The sequence below is a fragment of the Molossus molossus genome, unplaced genomic scaffold, assembly GCF_014108415.1.
Source record: "Molossus molossus isolate mMolMol1 unplaced genomic scaffold, mMolMol1.p scaffold_m16_p_22, whole genome shotgun sequence".
NCBI lineage: Eukaryota > Metazoa > Chordata > Mammalia > Chiroptera > Molossidae > Molossus > Molossus molossus.
This window is the reverse complement of record NW_023425358.1, coordinates 19,387,067-19,407,933: the sequence shown is the minus strand read 5'-3', so window position 1 is coordinate 19,407,933 and position 20,867 is coordinate 19,387,067. Positions and strand designations below refer to the sequence as shown.

General features: G+C 46.9%; 1 protein-coding gene across 2 annotated transcripts in view; it reads left to right on the top strand.

Moving 5' to 3' along the window:
• Positions 1-20,473, top strand: part of SLC5A1 (solute carrier family 5 member 1) — a 59,083-nt gene extending 38,610 nt beyond the window's left edge. Inside the window, exons 6-15 of one of the 2 annotated variants that reach the window (XM_036276587.1) lie at positions 2,073-2,178; positions 3,324-3,404; positions 4,607-4,827; positions 5,058-5,193; positions 6,514-6,621; positions 9,846-9,996; positions 12,315-12,483; positions 15,898-16,113; positions 17,885-17,990; positions 20,256-20,473. In XM_036276587.1, coding sequence (XP_036132480.1) covers positions 2,073-2,178; positions 3,324-3,404; positions 4,607-4,827; positions 5,058-5,193; positions 6,514-6,621; positions 9,846-9,996; positions 12,315-12,483; positions 15,898-16,113; positions 17,885-17,990; positions 20,256-20,473 — 1,512 coding nt within the window. Of the gene's footprint in view, positions 1-2,072; positions 2,179-3,323; positions 3,405-4,606; positions 4,828-5,057; positions 5,194-6,513; positions 6,622-9,845; positions 9,997-12,314; positions 12,484-15,897; positions 16,114-17,884; positions 17,991-20,249 lie in introns of both variants that reach the window. The other variant, XM_036276586.1, reaches the window with a different exon arrangement.
• Positions 20,474-20,867: the final 394 nt, after the last annotated feature.

Below are 20,867 nucleotides of genomic sequence, written 5' to 3'. Positions count from 1 at the left end.
CTGGTATAAATTAGCAACTGCACCATCCCACCAGGTAGAAGGTTCTTTATGGGACTCAGTGAAGCAGGGAGGAGAAAAAGAACTGTATCAAGAACTGGTGAAGCCCGGTCCGTGTGACTCAATGGATTGAGCATGGTGCGGTGGACTGAGACGTCCCAGTTCGATTCCCAGTCAGAGCACAGGCCCAGGTTGCAGGCTCCATGATCCCCAGTGGGGGGCATGCAGGAGGTGGCCAATCGAAGTTTCTCTCACACATCGATGTTTCTATCTCTATCTCTCCCTTCAAATCAATCAATCAATCAATCAATCAATCAATGAGAACATATTAAAAAAAGAACTGGTGAATTCAGGGGTGAAAAGGGAACAATCCTCTCTCAAGTTATATGAGCTTATCTAGATAAAACCTCCTAGCCTTGGCCAGTTTTGCTCAGTGGTTAGAGCATCAGCCCGCGGTCCAGAAAGACCCGGGTTCGGTTCCTGCTAAGGGCATGTACCTTGGTTGCAGTTTGTCCCCGGCCCTAGTTGGTTGTGTGGGTGTCAGCCACTCGATGTGTCCCTTTCACGTCGATGTTTCTCTCTCACTCTCTCTTCCTCTCTCTCCCTCCCACTCTATCTGAACAAAAAATGGGAAAATGTCCTTAGGTGAGAATAAAAACAAAAACAAAAACCTCCTAGCACCAATCCTGCCATGCAAGAGATTCTTGGTGATGTTCTGGTTGTGTTGGGGTCAAGATAGACTCTGGCCGGAGAGATAAAATTATGATGTTGCTAAACATTCTCTCCACTTCAGGGTGGGGCTGGGGTTTCCCTCCCATGGAACTCTCTAGCACTCAACTTGCTTTTGGAATTACATCTGATAATGATAAACCTTTGCACACTAAGGTGTAAACAGTGGATAATAGCTTAGAACAGAAGTCCACAGGTGCGTTGGGAGGGACCTCAGGCAGTAGTAGTTGTTCCTTGGCAAATGGAGTTCCATAGTTAAATGGGTTTGTGAAGGGTTATTTACCATGTTCTCCTCCTGGGGGTTCACAGTACACACTGTACATTCAAGGTTCAGAGAAGTTGTGTGGTAAAGAAACTGCCTTAACTTTGTTTAATCCAGCATTTCAAAGACTTCTTTGACCATAGAATCCTTTTCTTTTCATGGAATATCTATTATCATCTTACATAAATTTTGTTGGAAAACTTAGGAATAGAGCCCTGGTCGGTTTGGCTCAGCGGTTGGAGCGTCGTCCTGTGGACCAGAGAGTCCTGGGTTTGGTTCCCGCTAGGGGCACGTACCAAAAAGGGGGCATGTACCAAAAAACAAACAAACAAAAAACCAACAACTTAGAAATAGAGCAGGACTCTCGGGCATTGCATTCTTTTATTTTTGTTTTATTGTGGGAGGAACATTTGCATGTGAGCTATCCTCTTGACAGGTTTTAAGTGTGTATACATCATTGTTGACTTCTGGGGGCAGTTACTTACCCGAAACTTTATGTCTATTGATTAATAGCCCTCCATTTTCCCCTCACCCCAGTACCTGGTAATCATCATTCCAGTCTTTGATTTTATAAATGTGGCTATTAGAGATCATATATATTAGAGATCAAATTGTGTAGTACTTGTCTTTCACATTCTTTCTTTTTTTAAATCCTCACCTGAGGATATTTTTCCATTTTTGTTCAGCTAGAGTGGGAGGGAGGGAGAGGGAGAGAGAGAGAAACATTGATGTGGGGGAGACACATCGACTGGTTGCCTCCCGCACAACCCCAACCAGGGCTGGGGATGCACCGCAACCGAGGTACTTGCCTTTGACCAGAATCGAACCCGCGACTCATAGGTCTGCAGGCTGACACTCTAACCGCTCAGCCAAACCGGCCAGGGCGTCTTTCATATGCTTAATTGGGGTTAAAAATATGAATCTTTAATTGTGGTATTTCAGCCAAAGGGCAAGGGGGAGTGGGTCAACATTGGACCCCAGAAATCACAGGCATTGAAAGCTGCTGCTAACCTCTTCAAGCTCACCTCCTGGCTCTGCAGCCAGCTGGTCTCTCCCCCCTAACTCACCTCTCCTTTCCTTCCAGGCAGACATCTTCTCTGGGGCCATATTCATCAACTTAGCCTTGGGCCTGGACCTGTACCTGGCCATCTTTCTCTTATTGGCAATCACCGGCCTTTACACGATCACAGGTGAGTCCATTAAAATGACTCGCTCAGCCCTGTCCGGGGTTAGGCACTTGGGAGGGATGGAAGGAAGCAGGAAACAAGGCTGCTCCTCTGGAGGAAGAGATCCACCCAGGAAACAGTTTGAGGATGGGGGTTTGGCTTGGTTCCAAATCACAGACCCTAGTTATGCAGGTTGCCTCAGAAACACTCCATTGTTGGCTGGAATAGTCCAGACAGCTACTTCCAGGAGGCGGGGCAGGGCGTGGCCTTGCAGGTTGTGGAGAGAACGTGGCTAAGTGGGGAGAATCAGGGAGGGAGTGCCAGGTGCAGGAACAGGTGAGAGCAAGGAATGGAGGCAGGAATGGGCATGACATGGGGCAGAGGCAGGGTGAGCAGCAGATGCCTTTAGCTGGTGGAGGGTGGTCAGTGGGAAGTAGTTGAGTGTGTGTGTGTGTGTGTGTGTGTGTGTGTGATAAGGCCTGATAATTCAAGTAAAGTCACAGGGCAGGGGCTGTAGAAGCCAGACAGAGGCCTTGGATTTGATGTGACAGGGACTGGGAGGCACTGCAGGGAAGAAAGGAGAAAGTAACACATACAAAGAGATTCTAGAGGATGACTCAAGAGGTGATTGGAGAAGCTGATGACACAAGTGACACTTGGGAGCACCTTTGAGGAGGCATACCTCTGCCCCAGTCCAGGGGCCAGGGTCGGTGACCGCGTGCTGCTCAGCTGGAGCCTTATGTGAGCCTCGGGGACAAGAAGTACTTAGATGGTCTGAGAAGAGTCAGCATACACATAGCCATTTAAATGAGTTGATTTGGTAACGTCCCAGACATCCTGTAGAGATGTCCGCTCTTTGCTCTTCCCTGCCTTCATTTGTGGAAGATGCTTTTTCTTACCACAGAGGAGTCATCTCCTGGCTTAAAAGGATCACATGGAGCTCTTCCTCCTTAACTAGGGAGACACATTTCTCCTCTCCTCAAGGTCTTCCCAGCATTTCTGTTAAGAGTGGAGATGTTGGATCATGCTGGGTGGCGGACTGTTATAACAGGACAGGAGAAGGAAGGAAGGGCAGGCGGGTGCCTGAGGGGCAGCAGTGCGGGCAGGAGGCAGGCTGACTGGTTGCTCTCCTACGTGAGGTCAGATATATTGTTTTCTTGTCTGCTTAGGGGGCTTGGCAGCTGTGATTTACACGGACACCTTGCAGACGGCGATCATGCTTGTGGGGTCTTTTATCCTGACCGGGTTTGGTAAGTGGGGCTGGGGCAGACTGAGGAGGTGGGGAGGCAGAGGTACAGGCCCAGGGAGAGAAAATCAAGTCCAGCCACTCTGCCTGCCTTCCCCAGGGGAGTGGTCCAGCCCCGATCGGCCATCACTGTGGGTGTGTGGGGGCACCTCCTCAGCCCTGGAGGTCTCAGGGTGGCCTGGCCCAGACGACACCTGTATTCCCTGTTGCCTTCTCAGACAGTCTGGCCCAGTGGTCCCCACTGTGGGCTGTGATGATGTGGTCTTCTCTCCACAGAGAAACTGGACCAAAAAAAAAAAAAAAGGGATAAGACTAAATACCCATCAGGCTAAATATATTCAACTGTTGTGTCTTAAATCTCAGATTTTATTTTGTCTACATTTTGGTGTTAAATGTCCTTTCTTTTATGAATTGATGACAGTAAGTAATCATTTTCTTGTTTATGTCCTAATTTGACAAAAATTTAAGACTCAGACACCCTGTATCGGCCCCTCCACCCCCAAATTATGTAAAATTTTATCTGTCTGTGAAATTCTAAAGATAAGGCTAGAAACCCTGGTTCTAGAGGTACTTGTTATGGGAGGATATAAAATGCATTTTGTTTTGAAGAGGGCCCAGGTTCTCTGTGTGTCCTGATAAGCCTCTTTTCTGCTTTCTATACTCAGTTTTCTGAGAGCTGGTTTCCCAGCCATCACTGGGGGGCGGGCAGGGCAGGGACTGGAATGCCTTATTCAAGGACACAGTCGAAAGTGGCAGGGTCCAGACGCCTCACCCATTCTCTGTCCATCCCTCCACATGGCTGGGACGAGGGCTGCTACGGCCTGTTGTGTGTGTTTCTAGGTCTGTGTCTGGGGTCCCAAAGGCCATGCTGACAGTAGGGGGTAAAGGGAGAAACAGGGTTTTTGAACCCGGTTCAAAACCAAGGTCTTTCTTTTAGTAATTCAAATACCTTCCCTTTGCAAAGATGTTCATGGTTGGAGTCCTTTCGCAGCTTGTTGCTTGGGATCCTCGCAGTAGTCCCTGAGGGGGCTGGGCAGGGTTACGGATGAGAAAGCTGAGGCCCAGAAAGTGGCTTGCTCAAGACCACACAGGGAGGGCTGTGGCTGGGGGTCAGGTCCTCTCCATTTCTCAGGCATCCCCAGGAGCAAACTGCTGTGAAGAGTTGAGAGTTTTGGGATGTTGATTTTTATTACTGATGTTTTTCAGCTTTTCATGAAGTGGGAGGGTATGAGGCCTTCATGGAAAAGTACATGAAAGCCATTCCAACCGTGGTTTCTGATGCAAACACCACCATCAAAGAGGAATGCTACACCCCAAGAAACGACTCCTTCCACATCTTCCGAGACCCCCTCAAGGGAGACCTGCCATGGCCCGGGCTCATCTTTGGGCTGTCCATCCTCGCCCTGTGGTACTGGTGCACAGATCAGGTACCCCTGCTGGGTGCGCAGCGTAGACTACATCTTCTGGGTGCTGCAGGGACTCGTGTCTGTCTGTGGCTTGTGGGGTTGGGAAAGGTAGGGCAGGGCTCATGTGATCTGGGGGTCACTGAGCCTTGGTAACATGAGAGGGCCAGGCCAAGGACCCAGGATGTGGGGGAGGGGAGCTGGGGTGGCCAGAAGGTGTCACGACCTGCACCTCACCAGGCTTTCCCCGGCAGGTCATTGTGCAGCGCTGCCTGTCAGCCAAAAACATGTCTCACGTGAAGGCCGGCTGCGTGATGTGTGGGTACCTGAAGCTGCTGCCCATGTTCCTCATGGTGATGCCAGGAATGATCAGCCGCATCCTGTACACAGGTGATACCTTGTGCTGGGCTCAGTGGCCACTCCCCCATTCCTGGCTCCAAGCCAGTTCTAAAGCCCTGTAGCTCCCTGCTCCTTCCTTTTTGCCCCCCCCTTCTTTGCCTCGCATTACCAAGCATCACTGATCTCCTCTAGACACAGAGCCCCTCGAGGTCACAGAACCCATGGACTTGCCTTCCCTGGTGTCTGCAAATTCTCTGAAGTCATGATAGGCCTCCAGCTGTAGCTCTTCCAGCTCCTAGTTGCTCACTCCTTGCTCAGTCCCACGCAGGCTGTCACAGTGCGTATCAGGTCCTTAATGTCCAAGGACTCCAGCCAGTCTCTCATTGCCTGCTGCTCCGGGCCCTGTTTCCGGTCGTGTCCTTGAAGGAGCCCTGAGTCCCGCACTTTGTTTTCTAGGGTGACAGATTCTTTCTAGGTCCTTTTGGGGCCTCTCCAGCATTGTCATTGCATTTACCCCCCTTTGATCATCCGTCATAGGTTCAAACTTTCCTAGAACGACATAATGGCAAAAAAAAAAAAAAAAAAAAAAAAAAAAAGGAAAGAGAGCACCACGGAGGGAAAGCTTGGCAGCAGCGTCCGACCCGAGGGCCAGACAGCCGGGCATCTGCTTCCTCCGGCTGCTGCGCCTGCTCTCACGCGCCACCCCGGCCCGCCTGTCCCGAGAAAACACACTCGCTGCGTGGTTTACGTTATAATGGACACAACACAAAAACATTTCAGATAAATCAGTGCTATAAGGGGCAGCCCTAAATGATGCACCTGTAGTAGGTGCCTGATAAATGTTTGCTGATCTGAATTCTAGAAAAGTTTCTAGAATGTTCTCCAAGTCTTTAGATCGTGTTCCTTTCCCCTCCCAGGCCACCTCCTTTCTACCTCTACCTAGATTGTCCACATCTTGGAAGTATGAGCCAACAGCCCTCGCACTGGGGAATTTCCTCAGCTGTCTGAGCGTTTAACCCTACTTTCGAGAGCCGCTTAAAATAAGCTTCAGAATCAGGAGCCGCGAGGCACTGACAATCGGCGAACAAGACAATGTTGCTCTGGAGCTGCAGGGTCGCTGAAGTCTCAGGAGCGTGCCTGTCCCTTCCCACTCTACGCGTTTCTTTGCTTTCTCCTCCTCTAGGGACTGTGTTTCCTGCCCTGTCAAAGCCTGGAGATGGTCAGGACCAGCAGGGCAGGGGCATGGCAGCGAAGGGCTATTTCAGGGCCTCCGGCAGGCATGTCTTGTTTGAAGCCTTCACTTAAGAACGTGAACCTTGAAAGTATTTTCCCGATGCCTGCTTGCTGACGTGGCTCTTCATCTCTCTCCAGAAAAAGTTGCCTGCGCCCTCCCCTCGGAATGCGAGAAACACTGCGGCACCAAGGTGGGCTGTACCAACATCGCCTACCCGACCCTGGTGGTGGAGCTCATGCCCAATGGTGAGGCTCGTCCCCGCCGGGGGGTCTTTCTTGGGAGGCCGATTGGCGTGGGCTGTCCACGGATTGTGTGGGCCTTCTGGGCAGAGCCATTCCCTAGCCGGAGGTCAGTAGGGAAAACCTCATTCCAGGTGTCTCAGGGTTTGAACATGTCTTCCCTTAGTGGGAAGGGACACAGGGCTCGGCTGGCTCTCGGACCTGGCACGTGTCTGCCGGTCAGGCTTGGAAAGGAGACGCTCTGAACACATGTTAGGGAAAAACGGCCTTTCCGTGCTCATCAGAAGGTGCTCCGAAGCTCTCCAACGGACATTGACGCGGTGGCTTGGACTAAGTGGAGTTTTACCTGGAGAATAAATTGACTTCTAGACGGTTCCAAGGACAAAGATGGAGAGAAAGGCAAGGAGTGCTTTCAGCTCTAGGATGAGGACATTCGAGTCAGTGGATGGATGGGATCCAAGGGAACTTCTGACTATAGACGTGTTATCCTAGAAAATTGAGGACATAGAGTCCAGGTTAGAGTTTTGGGGTAGACCTGTGGGTTATTTATCATATTTCATATTGAAGAAAAATTGATTCTGGCTCAAGAGATGCAAATTTAGTTAGATTAGGGGGTCTCAGGAGATCAAACATTTTATTTATTTTTTTATCTTCACCCGAGGACATTTTTCCATTTTTTGTTCAGGTAGAGTGGGAGGGAGAGAGAGGAAGAGAGAGAGAGAGAGAGAAACATCGACGTGAAAGGGACACATCAAGTAGCTGCCACCTGCATGACCAACCAGGGCTGGGGGACAAACTGCAACCGAGGTGCATGCCCTTAGCGGGAACCGAACCCAGGTCTCTCTGGACCGCAGGCCGACACCCTAACCTCTGAGCCAAACCGACCAGGGCTCAAACATTTTAAATAAACTTCTATAAAATTTTTTTGCTAAAAGAAAATCTAGAGATCATCTAATCAAACATCTTCATTTTCCCATCTTCAGTTGGGAAAACTGAGGCCTACAGAAGGAAAGTGACTTTTCCAAGCCATGCAGCAATTCAGTGTCTGGCTTGTGTAACTCTGCTCAAGGCGGGGACTGAGGAATCTGAGATGGTCATAAACAAATTTTAAAACCACATACTGGATGCATGACCTTGGGCAAACCATTTGGATTCAAATTCTACAAACATGGGAGTAATAGTTAACTATTCCACTTAGCTGGGCTGCTTATTAATTAAGGTTGCAATTAATAAGAGTCACATGACCCTTTTAGAGTTCTGGCTTGGATTACGCTGGCCTCTGTATGGTGTTTATGCCACTTCTTAGATTAGCAGACAGACCGTGGGTGGGGACTGGCTCTGCCCGTCGGGCTGGCGTGGACCGTGCATGACAGAAGGAGGGTGATGCCCAGGATCGTGTCTGAGGCTCTGTAGAGGCAAATATCAGACTAGTGAGGACTGTCCAAGAGGGAGCAGACTCCCTGTGGGGTAGTGGATTTCCTGCTGCTGAAGGGTTTGGGCAGAGAAAATGTGGCAGGGATTCATGTATCAGAGAGATGGTAGGACTAGATGAGCCCTACATTGACTTTTAATTCTGAGACGGTGCTCTTAATGGTGGGCCCTCAGCGCAGCCTGGTCTTCCAGCCTCATCAGGGTCAACCTTGGGCTCCCCTTGGTATGAAAAGAGCTGTAGTGATTATAGCCAACCATGCTTTTCATGACTAGGAAAAATTTTAAAACAGCAATCCCTTATTCTGACTTGGGCAGGCATAGCATTACCCTGATTTAACACAAGCAGAAATGGGGCCTACAGGTTGGCATAACTTGCCTAGGATCAGTTGGAAATAGAGTCTTGTTTTTTCATTTTCTAGACAACTTTACTGAGTTATAATTCACATACCATATGATTTGCTTAAGGTATACAATGAATGGTTTTTAGCATATTCACAGAGTTAAGTAACCATCATCATAATCAATTAAAATTTTTTTGGTCACCCTCCAAAGAAATCCTATATCCCTTGGCAGACACTCCATGTTTTATCCCAGCCCCCCAGCCTTCGGCAGCCACTAATTTCCTTTCTATCCCGATGAGTTTGCTTATTCTGGACATTTCATCTAAATGGGATCATGTAATATTTGTCCGTTTGTGACTGGCTTCTTCTACTTAGCATAATGTTTTCACGGTTCATCCAGATGCAGCAGCAGGTATCAGTACTTCATTCCTTTCTGTTGATGAATAATATTCCATTGCACGGATACTGCATTTTGTTCATCCATTTATCAGTTGATGGACATTTTATTATTTCTACTTTTTGGCTATTATAAATGATACCAGGTTTCTTTATTAATTTTTAGAGAGAGAGGAAGGGAGAAGGAGAGAGAGTTGGGAACATCGATGAGAGGGAACATCGATTGGCCGCTTCCTGCATACTCTCCACTAGGGATCGGGCCCACAATCTGGGCGTGTACCCTGACCGGGAATGGAATCAGCAAGCAGTGGGAGGCATGCGAGAGGTGGCTAGTCGATGTTCTCTCTCCTCGATGTTTCTCTCTCTCCTTCTCCCTTCCTCTCTCTCTAAAAAAAAATCAATAAAGAAAAAAAAATTATAGCTACCCTAGTGGGTGCAAAGTAGTATCTCGTTGTGGTTTTGATTTGAATTTCCCTCATGTTGAGCATTTTTTCATGTGATTATTAACCACATGTTTATCTTTTTGGAGAAGTGTCTATTCAGATCCTTTGGCTATCTGTAAATGAATTGTCTTTTTATTATTGAATTGTAGGAGTTTTTTGAAAATATATTCTGTATACTAGATCCTTACTAGATATGTTATTTGGTAATATTTTCTTCCATTCTATGGATTATCTTTTCACTTTCTTGAATCCTCATTTAAATATTTATGCTATGTTATGAATCTTTTGGGTGAGAGATCTTATAAAAGTCCCCTCAGATGAAAACACCCCCTACACACCCACACACCCACACCACATCACCACCACCACCATCGTTATCATCCAACTGGAAAGTGTTGACCTCATATATATTTTGTCCCTACTTCTTTGTTGCCTGCTATGGGTTTACAATATACTGTAAAGCCACAGCCCGTTCCTTAAAATGTCTAGTCTTTCTGGAGATAAATCAAAGGCCAACCATGGCATGATTTCAGAAGGCTAACAAGCAAGTCCTCACACATTCCAAGTGCAAAAGAGCAGAGGTGCTGTGTGTACCACTCAGAACCCCCTTCTTTTCCAGGACTGCGAGGCCTGATGCTGTCAGTCATGTTGGCGTCTCTCATGAGCTCCCTGACATCCATCTTCAACAGCGCCAGCACCCTCTTCACCATGGACATCTACACCAAGGTCCGGAAGAGAGCAACTGAGAAAGAGCTCATGATTGCAGGAAGGTAAATGTAGCTTCCACTTGTCATGCACCAGGGAAGTTTGAAAAATTATGGAGGTTCCCTCAAGGAAGGGAAGACTGGTAGATCCTTGGGTAGATTGGGAGTGACCTCGGTGGCTAGTTATATTTGCCTTCCAGAGGCATCAGTTTTAAATTGAAGACCATAAAACATTTCCCATCTGGAGTGAGAAGTGACATAATGGATCATCTAACCTAACCCTTAATTTATCAATGAGCAATAGGAGGTTCATCCTGCCTACACCTAGGCAGCTGGGACAATAGCAGAACCAGGACTAGAACTCATGGCCAACTGAATCCCTGTCTAAGGTCTTTTAAACTACTCCATGTTGTCCTCCTCGGCCCTCCACACTGCCCCTCTCCTTACTGGCTATCTTTGAGGTCCAGATGCCTCCAATGCCTTGACCCTTTGCTGCAACATTTTGCAGGACCATTGGAAGTGTCAGGTGGTACTGTGCTTGGCAACATGCTGTGTAAAATCTAAAACACCAGCCTATTTGTTATTGTCAGTGGACTAACGGACACAACAGGATGTGGAAAGCAGTAAGTGCTGACATGGGTCAGGTGTGCTCACTATCAGGATTATCCACGGATCAGATGGTCTGAATAGAAGGCCAGCAGGAGCTCTGCTACGTCGTCGCTCCAAAGGGCTATGGCAGGCCAACCTCCTCAGGGCACGTGGAACAAGTCCCTGGATGTCAGTCAAAGGAAAGATTCCCAGTGAGTGCAGGCAAGGTGAGGGCTCCACCTCGAATGTCTCACGGTCAGATTAGGGCAAAGGAAGGAAAGGAAAACTGACAGGTCACCCTCAGGTGACAAAGCATCTGGCATTCAGGAGATGTCTGGCCAGGTGAGAGTCTACTTCCTACGAATGAGAATATTCACAGGAAGCAACACCATTACCTTCACTATTTTTTTTTTTTTAAGAAAAGAATTTACTAGCTTTTTATGTTATTTATAAAGGTCAAGATGCAACACGGGAAGAGAGCCATTTTGTTGCTTTGCTCAGGGCTGGACTCTTGGCCCTGAGATTATGTTTGGGCTTGAGTGTTTATGCATCCCATGACTGCTGCCCCGGCTTGTCCTTGTCCAGATGAGCTCGGTTACATGAAACAATCCCACACTTTGCTGTGGGGGCTGTGAGAGCAATCATGGGCTCCGAGAAGGGAGAGGTGAGTGTGGTATGCAGCAGTCGGGGAGGGCTCCGGGGGAGGGAGACCCTTAGCTGAGCCCACAGTGGTGGGTAAGATTTGGGTAAGTGGGGGATGGTGGGAAGGGCGTTCCAGAGGGAGAAACATGTGAGTGAAAACACTGCTTTGTGAAGGTTAGTTTCGGACTTTTTTGCCTTAAATTCAGGTAGGTGGGGTAAGGGAATCACAATCTCTTTCTAATTAAATCAAGAACACAAGTAAGAGGACTTACAAGGGAACCCTCCAAGCTTTCAGGATTTGAAGTGAAACTTAATTGGAGGAGAAGAAGAAATACCTGGTAGTGTCCCTTTCTATCTAGACCATTCCTTTATAAACCCTTCTTGGCTTATGGTTTTAACTTTATTATGAAGAAGAAGGAAGAGGAGAAAGAGAAGGAAAAGAAAATCATAATTATAGTCTTCACTATTTATGGAGTGCTTACTATTTACTAATCTATTTGCCTGCTCATTGTTTTTCTATAGCTAATCTTATTTCCACCTTGTAAGATCAGTTATATTATTCCCAGTTTACAGATGGAGAAATTGAGACTCAGAGGTAAAGCAAGGTGTCCAATGTCACAGAGAGAATAAAACTTTGAGTCAGGACTGCCTGGATTCAAAGTTCATGCCCTTGTCCCTACACTGTACTGCCTCTCAAAGTGGGATTCTCTTATGGTAGCGGCTGGTTTAGGTTACTATTGAAAGTCAAGTGTGTTCCACTTACTCATAGATACTGATGACTTTCCCCAGGAGGCAGAACATGGGAGAAAACATCCTCAAGAATGAATTGGCTAATTATGTTTCCTTGTTGTGGTCATATTATGTATATAGTATATTTATGTTGAGCCAATTACTATACATTTTTTTCTTTATTGATTTTTAGAGAGAGGAAGGGAGAGGGAGAAAGAGATAGAAACATTTATGAGGGAGAAGATCGATTGGCTGCCTCCTTCATGCCCCCCACGCTGGGGATTTGGCCCACAACCAGGGCATGTACCCTGACCAAGAATTGAACTGGCGACCTCTTGGTGCATGGATTGATGCTCAACCACTGAGCCACACCAGCTGGGCTAGAGCCAGTTATTGACACTCTCTTGTGGGGGCTTTGATTTCAGAGTGTTCATCCTGGTGCTGATCGGCATCAGCATCGCCTGGGTGCCCATTGTACAGTCAGCACAAAGTGGACAGCTCTTTGATTACATCCAGTCCATCACCAGTTACTTGGGACCACCCATTGCAGCTGTCTTCCTGCTCGCTATTTTCTGCAAGAGAGTCAACGAGCAGGTAGGTATCATTCACATACAGCCAGAAAAGGACACCTGGCACGGAAATCCTTACCTGGACTGGCCTGTTCTCTGTGGGAGGGATTCTGTTTCCCAGAGATCTCAAGCTGGAATGGATGTGTTGCTGAGGGTTTGTATGGGAATGCTTCCCGGGACCCTGGGGCTCTCATGGATGCACTGCTTTTGGACTCCACTCTCCTCCTTACTGCAGGTTCCAAACTAATTCCTAGCAAATGATGTCCATTTTCCATCCAGTCTTGATTTTCCTTCAACTACTTGGCACTCCTTGGGCAGTTTGTAACCCCTGGGCGAGCAGCTCCAGAGGAAGTCCTAGCACAGGCCCCCTCTGTGGTTCTGCAGTGAGCTTCACTTTTCAGCCAGCACTTATCGGAGCCCAGTGAAGGTGTACAAGCAGTTTATATGTAAAACAGTGTAAGGTAGATAACAACTGGGGTAAAACGTGGCACAAAATATCAGTAGGGAGGGATTTCTAGAAAGGCTGTGTCAACATGGGCTGAAACGGAGAGGGAAGAGAGGGCATTCAAGGTAGAAAGAACAACACCGCCCAGAACGTGGAGGTGGAAGGGGGAGGGCAGGGCGGAGGGTGAGCAACTTGTCAGGAATCTCACCTGGCTGGAGAGGGAGTGTGTGTGTGGATCATAGAAGGCACAGTTGGAGAGGCAGGTTAGGGTTAGGTTAGGCATGGTCTTTTTGAAAGCCCGGTCAAAGAGTTTGAGTTACCAGTGGGGTGCCTTTGCAGGTTTTCAAAAATTCTCACCCGAGGATATTTTTCCATTTTTGTTCAGATAGAGTGGGAGGGAGAGAAAGGAAGAGAGATAGAGATAGAGATAGATAGATTAGATAGATAGATAGATAGATAGATAGATAGATAGATAGATAGCAACATTGATGTTAGAGGGATACATTGAGTGGTTGCCTCCTGCACGACTCCTATCAGGGCCGGGGACCAATCACAACTGAGGTACATCCCCTTGATCAGAATCGAACCCACGACTCATTGGTCTGAGGGCTGATGCTCTAATCGCTGAGCCAAGTCGGCCGGGACTGCTTTTGCAGGTTTTGAAGCAGCATGGAAAGGATTCCTTTGGATACACCTTCTGACCAGGGTGTTTTTCAGCTGTCTCTGTCTAACCATCTACCTGTTTGGGGAGGGTTGGGAAGCGTTGGGGGTGCTGACTGAGTAGCTCATTGTCTGTAACAATGTAAACGATAGCTTATGTTGGGTTGGAGACAACCCCTTTCTCTCAGTAGGACAGAAACAAATGCATACCAGGGAAATACCTCACTGGACTCACCCAGCTTTGAGGTGCATCAAACACCACGCGTGTCTCTCTTTAGTCGACATTTGCCATTAGGGAGATAGTCCAGATTTGCCTGTGACACAAAACCGAGTGCACAGATTAAAGACCCCTGAGACATCAGAACTGGACCTGACAGTGATCTCGGCAAGTTAGAGAAGTGGGCACACAATGGGATGAGTCTCAGTAGGGATTGGCAGGGGCTGGTTCACTGGGCGAATTCTGAAATACAAGGTGGGAATATGTGGCTAGGAGCTCAGCAGGGCATTGTGGTGCGCCACAAGCAGATTCAGTTCAGCAATGAACCAGGGCTTTCAAAACATAAGGCTAGGAATTGGGATAGACTATCGAGGTTCCCAGCTGGGGGGGGGGATGATTCTGCCCTCCCCAAGGAACATTTGGCAATGTTGGGGAACATTTTTGATTGTTCTGATTTTGGGGGAAATGCTACTAGTATTGAGTGGCTGGAACCCAGGGATGCAGCTAAACATTCTATAATATGCAAGACAGCTCCCCTCCCCCAACAACGAATTATCCAGCCCAAATGTCACAGAGACAAGGGTGAGAAACCCTGACGGAAGATCTTCAGAGTAGCATGTGGAGACTGCAAAGTGATTCTCAGCACTGGCCAGGCACTGTGCTTGCTAAGGGGTGACTAAGTCTTGAGGAAAATGTCAAAGGCTACCAGGTTTTTCAAGTGCCCCTTGAGAATGAAGACACAGGGAATAGGGAGGGGCCAACTGCCAGAAGAGAAGGAAAGCCTTGTAAGTTTTATTGACACTAGTCACACAAAGCAAAGCCAAGAAATAATTGTTTTTGACCAAATAAATGTATGGGGCGTGAATGGGGCACATATTTTCCTTGTTCATTTATTCATCTAGCAGACACTTCCTGATGCCAGACGTGGGCCTAGGCACTAGCAACCCAAAGGGGAAGAAAACTGGTTCCTTCCCAGTCCAGAGAGGAGACGCAGACGCGAATGTGTGGTTACACAGCAGTGTGGTCAGTGCTGGCTGGAGGGGTGTCTGCAGTGTTGCAGCCACGGCAAGCAGGATGAGCCCACCCGTTCTGTCTGGGGAGGAGAGGGGGCATTTGAGCTAGAACAAGGTTACCAGGAAGGGAAGAGCCTGGGCTCTCCCAGGTAGAGGGAGTGACCTGTGCAAAGACCTGGGACATGAACATTACACAGCACGTTTAAGGAATAGCTGGTAATTTAATGCCCCCGGAATATAAAGTGTAGGGTACCAATGGCTAACAAAGGAGCTACTTAGAGTGACACTTGACAAAGTCATGAAGGCTCTTTTAGGCCAGTTTCCTATGAGCTCACTCCAATTCGTCACTGGTCCTTTTAAAATGTGGCCTCTAGATTCACACCTGGTCTTCTAGGAGAAGCCTGACAAGAAGGACAGAGAGAGAGAGAGAGAGAGAGAGAGAGAGAGAGAGAGAGAGAGAAAAGAAAAAATGAAGGAAAGAATGGGTTAAAAAAACCTGAAAAATCACTCCCAATGTTTCTAGCCTCTTAAAGACTCCCATATTTCTAATACACAAACCCAGAATTTAATGTAAAAAGACCTAGTATAATTGTTCTCAAATGAAAAACAGTGACTTTGAATTTATAAAAGGCGCTGATGGAAAAGTTCCTTTCTCCTCCATCCCCAAAAGACCCAATTGCCTTGTCCATGTCTTTGAGGAATGCAAATTATTTCACAAGTAATTATGTTATATCTACACGTGTCTTAATCTGGAGACTGATGGTAATAGTAGCTGCAAATAGAGAGATTCAAATTATTTTTAAAGTTAAAGGGAATTTTTTGGAAGTAAGTCTTTGGGTTGATATTCTAACCAGTTATTAGATACTTTACTCCATTATATTATGAATCCTTGTCTTAGGACCCAGGTAAAATCACATCATTAAAACACGATAAACATGGCACCCACTGACATAACACTCGTAGCCATATTCTGACCCCCAGTGTCCGGCTTCACAGGCCTGGAGCTACCATTTCTCTCACCTTTATTCTTTTGCCTCTGCCCCTCAGGAGTGCATAGCTCTTTTGTGTGTTCAGCATTTGGTAACCCAAGGTTTTCTTTCACAGGGAGCCTTTTGGGGATTGATCATAGGATTTCTGATTGGGGTGTCCCGAATGATTGCTGAGTTTGCTTATGGAACTGGGAGCTGCATGGAGCCTAGCCAGTGTCCCACGATTATCTGTGGTGTACACTATCTGTACTTTGCCATCATCCTGTTTGTCATTTCTATCATCATCATCTTGGTCGTCTCCCTCATCACCAAGCCCATTCCAGATGTGCACGTGAGTATCCACTTGGGAATCTGTCCTGTCGTTGTTTCATGTTCGGGCTGCAATACTCATCTTGGCTGCCCTCTGCTCAGTTAGACATCTCACACCCACGTGACTAAATAGTGCATCCTTGCCCTTGGAGCCCTGTGGCAGGAGACAGGATAGGAAGCTCAGTGTGCCGGCTGGGCAGTGTCAAGTGTGTGTCTTCAGCAGGTATGCTCAAGCACTCTACATTTCCATCTAGAGGTTATTCTCTGTATCATGCTCCCCAAGTGACAGCTCAGATGCAGGGGTATGTGGTCACATGGGCAGGTACAGGGGCTACCCTGGCTTAGAAGCTCATGTCCTAGGTAGGAACTTATATTTCTTGTAATGCTTCCATGGTCAGAACTTCCAGGGGTTGGTCCCAGCAAGGGACATACCTAGTTACAAAAATCACCACACTCAGGGAACTCTGAAGTATGATTTACCCTTTATTTTTTCCCAATTAAGTCTCTAAACAGTTGCCCATAGAATTCAAGAAATTTCAAACAATACCAAAGTCCAATAGATTCAAGCCTTCAGAAATGGCAAGTACTCTTCTTTAGCTCTAGATGTTGCCCTTAGTTTAGGGTATATCCACAGCCTTCCCAATGCAGGTGAAGATAACCAACTATAGGCCATTTTTACCATAATCAATATAGTCTGGTAACCTAATACAGCTGGCATCCTACCTTTTTCAAGTTTCCAAGGAACAGAGCAAGATCATATTTGTCCATAGAGAAAGACAGAGTTGTGTTAACCCATTACACATACATAAGTGCAGGGACTTAAAATATCCATAAGAGACTTTCAACCTCATTGCCAAATTCTCAAAGCTGTGAGCAACCTTGATGTTAAACAAAAACTGCTTTAATAGCAGCAGAACCACCGTATTTATTTGCTGAATCTGTCACCAGCATTCTGTGGTATTAATTCTTCCTGACATCTCAGTCTTTGGAAGTATTGCAGCCCAAACACATTTAAGCCTCTTGCGATACAGAAAAGTAAGGTAGTCACCAAAGAGGGCGTGGTTGGGATGAACAGACGGCACTGATTTTCAGACTTCTTCAAGTTTCTGGTTTCATGTCAGCAGAGTCTATGCCTTTAGTTCTTCCCTATTCTAAATGGATCATGATTCTGTAGATTCTCTCTCCATAATATGACAAACATATGATCTTATACTAGATGGGGTTCTAGTCTTGTGTCCCAGACCAGTGCTAAAAGGCACACATTCCTTTAACCTCAGAATATGCATATATCATAGGGGTTAGTATTCATATGAATATAATTTATATCTAAGTTCTTGACATATTTAGGTATAATGCTATGGATGGGAACTATTATCTATGTTCTTATTGGTACTGAGAGGCCATATTTCTTTTTTTTTTTTTTTTTAATCCTCACCCGAGGACATTTTTCCATTTTTTGTTCAGGTAGAGTGGGGGGGGGAGAGAGAGGAACAGAGAGAGAGAGAGAAACATCGACGTGAAAGGAACACATCGAGTGGCTGCCACCCGCACGACCGACCAGGGCCGGGGACAAACTGCAACCGAGGTACGTACCCTTAGCGGGAACCGAACCCGGGTCTCTCAGGACCGCAGGCCGACGCTCTAACCGCTGAGCCAAACCGGCCAGGGCTTTTTTTTTTTTTTAGAGGCCATATTTCTTTTTCTTTCTTGATGCATGTCTCTTTGTTCTCCCAACTTTTTGGCTCAAGACACTGTTTGGCTCTTTCTGCTAACCTGTTCTGCTTTTCCCACAGCTCTACCGCCTGTGCTGGAGCCTTCGCAACAGCAAAGAGGAGCGTATTGACCTGGACGCAGGGGAGGAGGACATCCAGGAGGCCCCAGAGGACACCATTGAAATAGGTGACTCATGATTCAGAGGCTATTCCTAAGCCATATAAAGTTACTCCTACAACAGCAAGACTATTTTACTGAAACCTTCACTAAATGCTTTCATCAAAGCTCAGATCTCTCTCCGAGAGGGGAGTGGGGAGGTATGAAATGAATAAGTAGGTTTTGGGATAGTCACTCAAAGCTTGGTCAAGGGAGGAGCGATGCACAGAATCATTCCAATTCCCTCACGCCTCATGGGTGACAGTGCTCAGTGATTAAGGGGAGGTGAGGAACTTGCCATCCTGACTTGATTTGGGGCATGGCCATGGACAAGGGAAGAGCACAGCTCTTTCGACACAGCCTGTGAACTGCAAGCAGATGGAATCAAAGCTATGGCTAGTCCTAATGATATCAGGGGGATGGGATCGAGGCTCAGGGATCTTATGTCTTACTGGTTTACCACATGAGATTGAGAAAATCAGATTTCTCGCCCTGGCCAGTTTGGCTCAGCGGTTAAAGCGTCGGCCTGCGGTCCGGAGAGACCCGGGTTTGGTTCCCGCTAAGGGCATGTACCTCGGTTGCAGTTTGTCCCCGGCCCTGGTTGGTCGTGTGGGTGGCAGCCACTCGATGTGTCCTTTTCACGTTGATGTTTCTCTCTCTCTCTCTCCCTCCTGCTCTATCTGAACAAAGAATGAAAAAGTGTCCTCGGGTAAGGATAAAAAAAAAAAAAAGAAAATCAGATTTCTCAAGAAGTCCAGTGAGATAATCCTTAGTCTGTGTCCAGAGACTCATCCTGTGCTAACACCACAGTCATGAAGATAATGATCTGATGTGATCTGATAATGTATTTTAATTATGAATACCTTACTGTAGTGTCATGTTTCATTTTGGCACCATACCATCCTTTTAAGACAGATAATGCAAGTATAATTCTTCCAATTTTACAGATGAGTAAAATGAGACATAGGGACTTTCTCAAGGGCACCCAACTTTTTTTTTTTTTTTTTCCATTTTTTTTTTGTTCAGGTAGAGTGGGAGGGAGAGAGAGGAACAGAGAGAGAGAGAAACATCGATGTGAAAGGGACACATCGAGTGGCTGCCACCCGCACGACTGACCAGAGCCGGGGACAAACTACAACCCAGGTACATGCCCTTAGCGGGAACCGAACCCGGGTCTCTCAGGACCGCAGGCCGACGCTCTAACCGCTGAGCCAAACCGGCCAGGGCAGGGCACCCAACTTTTTAATGGCCCAAGATTCAAGGCCACCCAACTTTTTAATGGCCCTGGGTTTCTCACCTAGGCTGGTCAGTGAGCCTTCCCCATTCTCGTTTGGGGAAGTGGACCAAAGTATAGGAGTACAAGGTGGCTTGTCTTTCTCATGTCTCTAATAGTGAAAAGAGAAACTGGAAGGAGAGCTACCATGTACTGGGTGCTCGCTCACTCAATCTTATAACAAAGAAGGCTTTATTTATCCAGTTTTACATACGAGAAGATGAGAGGTGAATTCACAAGGTCATAAACTGGGTTTTGGTCCCTGTTCTGAAACACATAGGAGCTTGATCACTACTCAGGGGAGTGGAGAGCAGCTGTCCCAGACCATGGTGCTGAAAACACAGAGGGCATCATTTCATATCTAGTGAGTTACAGACTTGACATTCTAACTCTGGTCTGTCTATCTCCAATGCCATACCTGGGCTCAGAGGAGAGAATTGGCTCCCTTGGTGGCATCCTCTTTGAATGGCAGGCCAGCTGGATGGTTTGATTCAGGAGTGTTGATATGCAACATCAGATTTTAAGCCCTGGAAGTGTTGATTGCTGCTGCCCTGTTCAGACCAATTCTTACTACATGGCTGAATCTCTGTGAAGCCTTGTAATTTCCAGGTGTAACCAATGAACTATCGAGTCATGAAATTCTCATTGCTTTTCAGTGATGTAACCAACAGATATATTTATATGTTTCAGAGGTGTCACAGCTCCCCAGTCATTCCAACATTTCTCTTCCATAAACTATCATTCCCTGTGTGCTTCTGATGGTTCAGAATCAACATGGATTTGCATTTGGTCTGACAGAGATGAAATGCATGAAAGCTGATCATAAGGACGTAGAATCCATCTATTAACATGATCTTGTAGTTAATTAAGTTCAAGTGAACATTTTGTACCATTTTCATTCCTGTGAATAAGAAAGTTAGGACGGCAGCTGCTCCATGGTATGGCACCCCCCTTGGAAACCTTTTTTAGTTCCTCCTGCCTCGATATCCAACAAATCTTTTATTCCTTTCCCCCAAACACAGAAGTTCCTGAGGAGAAAAAAGGATGCTGCAGGAAGGCCTATGACCTGTTCTGCGGTCTGGACCAGCAGAAGGGCCCCAAGATGACAAAGGAAGAGGAGGCAGCCATGAAGTTGAAGCTGACAGACACCTCGGAGAAGCCTTTGTGGAGGACGGTAACGAACATCAACGGCATCATTCTGCTGGCTGTGGCCGTCTTCTGCCACGCATTTTTTGCCTGAGTCCTGCCTTGTGCTGCAGACTGCTCTCCAAAAAGCCAGACTATTTACCCTGCCTCCCTTTAATCCCTTTCTGCAGTGTTGAAGGGAAAAAAGCCAGTTGTAAATTTTGCCCAGTTGATAAATGTGTACATGTGTGATTATAGACTAGCTGGATAAAAATAACGCATTTGCTGTTAACCAATGTATTTGAGGCCAGTGTGATACAGTCAGCTGTGTGTATTAGAGCAGCAGAAGAAAAGTTGGCTCATTCATGAAAATGCAGGCTGAGACACAGAAGCCCCAGAACATCTGTTGCAGGTTCATCTCAGGTAGACTCAGGGTGTCAACATTGTTTGTGACCCTTGAATATTATTTTCCAGAGTTGTGGCCTCCCTGGCTCCTGCTACTTTCCTTA